Genomic DNA, 8,244 nt, shown 5'->3' on the forward strand with positions numbered 1-8,244 from the left:
CAAATACAGATGTTTTGGGACTCTGGGAATAAGACTGACAATCAAATCTTTTTAAGCCACCAACCCAAAGAGTCTTTATATGTTTCTCAGCTCTAATTGGTTGTTTTCGTTCAGGCCCAGTGGATTCTTGCCATTAGGAGCACTAGGTGGAGCCAGAGGAACCAGATTTTTTCACAGATTATCAATCTACTGTCAGGATATAGTGAAACTGTGATATTTGTATGAAAATCACCTACTGCAGCTTTAAATTAAAATAAATCAACTCCTACATTGATAATTAACCAACATTTTAAGCAGTTGTATTGTATTATAGGACTGGGCAATATAGCTGAAAGATGTATCACAATAAAATTAATTTCGAAATTGTTACTTTTTTGAAAATTATTTATGACCTATTTTTAATAAAGACCAGACACCTCATTTATAAAACGGACTTAAAATACATTTTGATCTTTTCTGATCAATTTTGACGTGAAGTAAAACCACATAAGTAGTTATTTCTTATAAAAATATAATTTCCATGTCAAAGTTAGGTTTTCTTAACATTGACATGGAAATGATCTCATCTCTAAGCAGAGTCTAGACTTGGCGCAAGTCATTTTCCTGCTGGTTATGAAGGCCTATTGCAGTGTGCAAGCTTGTGGTGAACTTTGCATTATCCTTATAAACAAAGTGACCGGAATTATGGGAAACTTGTTATAGGTAAAAGTGGGGGTGCAAGATTATGGCAACTCTTTTACTATAAAGCTCAGTTTATATATTATTTATATCATATATACAGATATTTAATTTGGGGGTCGGGACCCCCCTAAGGGTCACAAGACCTTTTGTTTTTAAGGGCTGAAAGAAAACATAAGAAATATACTACACAGTATACCTATATTAGAATATAATATGCTAAATCCATAAAATATGTCAGTCAGTTTACTTAATAATAGAAAAGGGCTCCCTTAAGGAAAAAGGTTGGGAACCACTGCCTTACAGCATACTGCTGTTAAAAAGTACAATGAGATAATAATTAGCCTGATCAACCACCGTCAGTAATCAATAAACACTCGTCAAACTAATAACTAACAGCAGTCAATGTCAGAGAAATTTATCATACTTTAGTGTTTTGTCACCACTACAGAAACACTAAAGTATGATACATGTCTATATACACAGCAGTTTGAAAAGTTCCCTGCACTCTCTGGGGAAAATATTACACCAAACTCACTTGTTAATATGTCACAAGAAATGTGACATACTAAAAATGTGTTCGTAAAAACACAGAATTCAAGAAACACAAGCTGAAGAGTGTCATATGTTGGCAGTCTTCCTGTCAATTCAGCATTAATATAATCCATAAAGATAAACTGTATTCCTTACAAACTTTATATTTTGTCTCCTCAACTCGCTCAGCATCTGTTGCACTGAGTGGGAGAAGAGCGTGGTAACCACATATGCATCTGTGTGTGTGTGTGTGTGTGTGTGTCTGTCTGTCTTTTGGTTCATGGCTATTCCTGACTTATTGGTGCAAGCATTATATAAGGGGAAAATGCTAAGGCAGGTGCTCTCAATTTCAGTCAACCTGAGATTTATAGATCACAGATATGTAAGTTCCAAATTTACTTCTGACAACTTTTGTATGAAGAACATTTTTATAAACAAGGCCCGTGGTGAAAAAAGGATGAATTTAACCGCTTTATGTATGAAGGCACAGAGATAACCATTTTAATGTTAATGTTTTGTCATACAGTATTGTTGCTGAGTACCTCTCCACCATGGACTGCCTGTGGATAGTTTCTTGAGGAATTTCAGATCATTTGTTTCTTTGTCTCTGAGTCACAATTTTTGTTTGGGGCCGTTCCTTCCTGGTGAAGGTATGGCTGAGGGTTGAGGACTCTTAAAACCTGGAACCAGCTCATTGGGCCAGTCCATGTGCTGCCAAGCCACGGGGGATTGGGATTAAGTTAGTTTTGCTTTGTATTTAGTTGTTGTTGGTGTCCATCTTGTTTGCCCCTTGTGTATTCCCTCATGTGTCACTGTATCAGTCCCGAATATACTTTTCCCCATAAGTTTGAGTTGTGAACGACAAGGCTGTTTCTGTAATTTAAATTATCACACCACAACACAAACTCCACTGATAATAACTGTTTCTTCTTCTTCTTTACAAAAAGTCACAAAACCAGGAACGTCTTACCGGCTTCAGTTTGTGGAGTAACCTGTAGTCTTTAGTTGATTAAACAGTCCTAATTGGGAGTATTGTTTTTATTTTTTTGCATTTATAATAAAAACTCTAGTAGTTTGGTGAGGTATGGCTCAACATTTTAGGACTGCTATGATTGTTAAACTCACAGAAAACCACAATGATTGATCAATGTTCACATGTGCAAAGTCACACAGAATTCCCAGGGATTGGTTGAATTTGCGTTAAATGTTGCGATCACAGTGTTCTGGAGGGACTGATTAAGAGGCTGCAACATCATTTTCATTATCAATTGATCTTTTGATAATTTCTCTGATTGGTCATTCAGTCTATAATGTCAGAAAACAGTGAAAAATCATCACATAAGTGACATTTTGTCTGACAGACAGAACAGTAGAAAACAGTAGAAGGTTTCAGTTCTCAGTTTTATTGCTTTTTGTTTTGTTTTTTAAAGCAGTAAATCCTTACAGTTGAAACGCTGCAACCAGAGGCTGTCTGGCATCCCCACATTGTAAATAACTTAAATGATTCAGCAATTATCTAAATAGTTGTTGATGAATTTCTGTTGATCGACTAATCAATTAATCAACAAATTGCTTCAGCTCTGACTGATTTTATTAGGCCTGCAACTAATGAGCATTTTCATTATCAATTAATCTGCTGATAATTTTCTCAATTCGTTGATTAATCGTTTTGTCTATAAGATGTCGGGAAAAAAGTGACAAATGCTCATCACAACCTCCTACAGCCCGATTAGTTTTGTCCGACCGACAATCCGAAACACAGAGACATTAAGTTTACTATCATATAACACAAAGAAAACCATCAAATGACATTTGAGAAGCCAGGACCGGTAAATGACTCAAATGATTCATCAATTACCAAAATGGCTGCAATTGATTGATGAACTAATTGTTTCAGTTCTATTTGATTATATGGCTTATTAATGACATTAGCCCTTTAGCCTGATAGTGCCGCTCCCTCACATACACCTATCTCCAGAGGAAAACACAGCTAGTGCCCTTCATTACGTCCTTGATTGATTGGCTGCTGATACACAAGCCTCCCTGTCTTTCCACTCCTATCCGGCAGTAAAAATGAGACCTTCCAAGCCTGCAGGGGCCTTCCCAGTGTGCACATTTGTCATGTTTTTATTATACTCCTCTATCTCTACTGCAAGCTGGCTCATAAACTAAAAAGCCTTGCTAGATCACAGCAACAGGACTGGGCTTAGCCTAGATTATTTCCTCCTGTGCATGGTCTTGTGGAGGAGACCCACTGGAAGCAAACAAATCATGTAACTGACCTCCACCACAGTCATCCACTGCAGGCAAACACTAAACTTCCTGTCCCTCCACTATAGGTGACTTTTTAACATAATCACTACACTAATCACTACGGAGTTTCCAGCCAAATAAAGTAAAACATTTTCAACACAAATTAATTGTTAGTTAGTGTTGCCCATTGTGGCTGTTCAAGTGCAGTTCTCACCAACCATTTAGTACCAGTCGGTGTCGTCCACCCTCAGGGGCTGCACTAGAAAACATATTTGGACAAGCAACAAATGTGAGATCTTTGCTTTAGCAGAAGTGTTTTCAAACAGTGTTTTTCGGATTTATCCACATCGTAGATGAGACCGTCCCTAACAGGGCTAAGGCCACCTCAGGCAGTGGAAAATGAAATACTGGATATTTGGTTTAGCCTCAGGGAAGATTTTATAATTCCATTCAGTCTGTAGACAGTTGTCAGGCCATAAAAACACAACATGATGCAACACACGGCAGGTTAAGAGGTAAGAAGTAATTCTTAGATTCCCCTGTGCTCATTGAAAATCAGATTTTAAGAAGCGGGGCCTACCAGCAGGATTTGTGACATAACAAATATTTTGAAAGTCAAACCTGGTCCAGTATCAACTTGCACAGTGTGATGTAGAAACTGAAGCCACCAGTGCACATCCCTGAGAATGGACTTTACAGTGAAGTAGGAGACATCTTGTGTTCCAGCAGGAAAATTTTAGAAATCAACAACATTTGTATATTGTGTAATGTGGAAATTAGACTTTTGTTTGTGGAAAAAACATATTATATTATATAACATATTATTGTTCCAAGCTGACTATTTGTACACGTCTTTATGTCATTCTTACAGCTGATACTATCAAATTATACCAATTGACATGAAGAAATAATTGTACCTAAGGCACAACAAATACGCTATATCACCTGAAGATCCTTGCAACTGACACCAAGCAACTGGCAACCAAATCAAGCAACACACAGACACAACCAGGAAGAAAAAGACAGGGGATGAGCTATTCACTATTGTTTTTAATTGCAGTTATTAACTATTAACTAAAGGTAGCCTCCCTCCTGCACATACACAGCACTTACAACTGCTTACTGTATCTTTGTAGATAGAATATTCTGTCAATGACCTTCCAGTCAATCAGTGCATCTGACACAATGACCTGTTGTGGCTTTACTTCATGTGGGTCTATAAAACAATGATTTATGCATGATTGTGTAATAGAATAGTACAGAATAGCTTGCGTGAGAGAGTCATTCTCTAATTATCAGCCGTAATGAATCCAGAATCCACCAGCAACCAGAATACAGATGCTCTTTTGACTAACAAATGTGGTTGCTAGTGAGGGGAGAGATAGCCACAAGGCTCATCCAGCAGGCTAATATGTGGCATTCTGGAAAAAACATGGAGAGTAATGTGACACCAATCATCCTGGCTGAAGTCCTGGTCCAATGTTTGTTTTCCTGTTGATTTTAGAATTCTTTCATAACTGAGTCCCAGAAGTGAACAAATGTCACTAGTAGATGGTCACTGGTACAGAAACTGATTACAAACAGAAAATAATAGTTGAGTGAGTTGAAGTGACTTTAGTTACCAAAATAACTTGGTTACAAGGTGAAAACTAAAAAGAGCCAGTAAAAGAAAAATGATAATGTTAAATATACATTTTAAATTTATTGAATTGGCCAAACAAAACAATGCTTGCTTATGTAGAGCTTTATATATCTTTGTAGTGACATTCGTGGCTTGTGTATGGAAGCCCAGAGAGGCAAATGAGAAAAACATTCTGATAATCAATTTTCTGGTACAAATGTAAGTTCCTGAAAAAAATTTTTGTTTTGGCCACAAAATGCTGAAGGGTGCCACTACCCGAGTACCCACCAGCTTCAGTCATGTTTTCTTCCAGGTGATTTTTTTCTGCACTCACAAGGCACATACAACGATTAGCCATAATGCATATTATGCAGCCCCATACCAACAGACGACTCCTCTGCACTGTGTGTTCTAACACATTTCTATCAGACCAGCATTAACTGTTTCAGCAGTTTGGAGCTACAGTAGCTCTTTCTGTTGGATTGGACCACACAGGCCAGCCTTCACTCCCCACGTGCATCCAATGAGCCTTGGCCGCCCATGACCCTGTCTTCCGGTTCTTTCCTTCCTTGTAGGCATTTTTGATAGGTACTGACCACTGCAGAGCTGAACACCCCACAAGAGCTGCAGGTTTGGGATGTCTGATCGTCTAAGCCATCACAATGTGGCCCTTGTCAAAGTCGCTCAAATCCTCACGCTTCCCATTTTTCCTGCTTCTAACACATCAACTTTGAGGACAAAATGTTCACTTGTTGCCTAATATATCCACCCACTGACAGGAGCCATGATAACAAAGATAATCAGTGTTATTCACTTCAACTGTCAGTTTCACAATGTGTTATGGCTGATCGGTGTAGATTGTGTCATTCTTTTGGCCTATTTAGAACACGAGGTAGTAGTGCACTTCCGTCTCTTGTGGCCAAAATGAGTATTACAACAACATCAACAAATAAGAAAATCACCCTTTTCCCCACTTTTGCACTTCAAAAAAGCTTATAAAGATGAGTTTTCACTTGTTCTTAAGTCATAAGAAGAGAAAACAATTTATGTATAGAAAATGGATCACCAGAAAGTTTTTTTCAAAATTTCAAATCCATTGATGTACTCTTTTGAATTTTGTTTGCATAAAGCCTTTAACACGCTATAACACAAATACCACAATATTTAGTTTAACAAACAAAGATTATCAGTAGCATCAGCTACACCCACCAACCCACACACACACACACAAACACTCACACTGTATAAGCGTGCAGACAGACAGGCAGACAGATACGCACACACACACACACACAGAAATTTATCATCCAGCCACAATCTCCCACACACACACGTACACACAAGAACAAAAACAAATGTGGAACCCCCAGATTCAGACACGTGGGTACTCACACTCGCTGTATTGTTGCAGCTGGCCGAACTCAGCTGGGCTCAGACATACCCAGCTCCCGTCTCCCATACTGCCTGAAGCCAGGGCCGGGGCTGTGTGTCTGAGAGTGCGTCGGTCCACGAGTGCCGCCAGGGGGGTTGATGGTTATCCTCGGGTCAGGTTGTGTAATAAGACTGAGGCAAAGAGGTTTTGGGATGTCATCTCTGCCTCTTTACAATAAGCACCTTGCTAGCACACAGGAGGTAAAAAAGTTGATATATGTGAGGCAACGTGAGCACTGGAGGAGGCAGAGAACTGCAAAGGTGATAATGTTCGATTGAGCAGGGTTTTCAAGTGTTCAGCTGAATATTGCTGAGGTGCTCCAGATGTTGAATTTGTCACAAAACAAAAGGATATATGGTCTCAGTAACTAACTAGTCCTCATGACTCAGAGATGGCACAAGGATTCTCGGCAGGTCTGCAACAGCAAACACCTTCTCTGACCTGGAGAGAGAGGCCGAGAGAGAGGCCAACGAATAGAAAAGAATAGGGTAGAGAAAACAACAACACGTAAATTAAGATGATCATCGTCATTCTCTGGACTGTATATAAAATATAAAATGTTTAAAACGGTTTCTATCAGTAGTACAGAAAAATCTGTAACATCTCAAGTCATTTTACAGATAGAAGGGGGGTGGTTGAAGGGGAAGAGGGACAGAGGCAGTAAAGATGAAAGCACAATATGAAAAAAAAGAGATTTACAGCAGAAAGTGGCAGCAGGCAAGGAGTGATGGAGCATCTGCACACTGAGGAGTGTAGTTTAATCATTGGCCTGAATTTATAGTTTTTAATCTAGTGCACTGTAGTTATATTGTTATTTAATTGCTACAGCGGATAGAGACTGAAACAACACTGATAAAATTAAGTAGAAAATACTATATATTTACAGCAGTTTAATTCAAACAAAAAAAATCTCTTTATTTCAGAAAATGTCAATTCTTATAGTAAACAAGATTTTAAATTAATTTATCCACGAGCCTGCTTCTGTATATAAGAAATGTTTTCTGTGTAGATGCAACAAAGGCATGCTCTAACAACACAGTCTCACTCCCAACTCATCAAATACTGCCGCTTGTTCAGTGGCCCTCCGCTTCAAATATATGACGCTGCAGTATTTGACGGCCTGGGAGAGACACTGGGTCGTAAATTTGATGGCAGCATGTCTTTTTCATGACAGAGATTTTGATGAATCAGCAAGAATGGCACAGGTAGCCTATAACTGATGATGTTATCTACTGCTGCACAACAGTTTGCTATGTCATGTCCTGGGCCCTGACTTGCTTTGTGTATGCTGGCTCACTGTGACACTTCAATATATATAAGTTGTATCTTTTCTGATGAGTCTAAATGTTTCTCAATAAAAGGAATCCTCAGGGGCCGTTCAAATGCTGTGTCTTTTGTGCTTGCAAATTCATTATTTTGTCATGACGTGTTGTGCTCCACAGGACTTGCTTTACCTTTTGCAAACAAGGACATAACAACATTGGGTTAAGCCAAACTGAAGATGGAGGAGCAGAAACGTAGCCATAGAAACGTAGATACCTCATTGGCCGCTGCTGTATGCCGCCACTATACGTCTGTGCGATCGCCATATTGGGGAGGTCAAGATCCACTAGTTAGCAATACTGAGAGATGCAGACTGCACTACAAAATCGACTGTAACTCGCTTAATTCTGAACCAGTTTTCATTAAATTTGGTTTGTTGTGAACACGATAAAGTGAAGGTGAT

At 38.9% G+C, this 8,244-nt stretch overlaps 1 protein-coding gene across 1 annotated transcript in view; it reads right to left on the minus strand.

Annotated features, from left to right (window-relative positions):
• LOC118339579 (diacylglycerol kinase beta) overlaps window positions 1-8,244 on the minus strand; it is a gene marked incomplete in the record, with an annotated part of 127,149 nt that overhangs the window by 101,490 nt on the left and 17,415 nt on the right. Inside the window, 1 exon segment of the mRNA XM_035677291.1 lies at window positions 6,479-6,959. Coding sequence (XP_035533184.1) covers window positions 6,479-6,545 — 67 coding nt within the window.

The sequence above is a fragment of the Morone saxatilis genome, unplaced genomic scaffold, assembly GCF_004916995.1.
Source record: "Morone saxatilis isolate NCDOM2014 unplaced genomic scaffold, NCSU_SB_2.0 Contig5, whole genome shotgun sequence".
Taxonomy (NCBI): Eukaryota; Metazoa; Chordata; class Actinopteri; family Moronidae; genus Morone; species Morone saxatilis.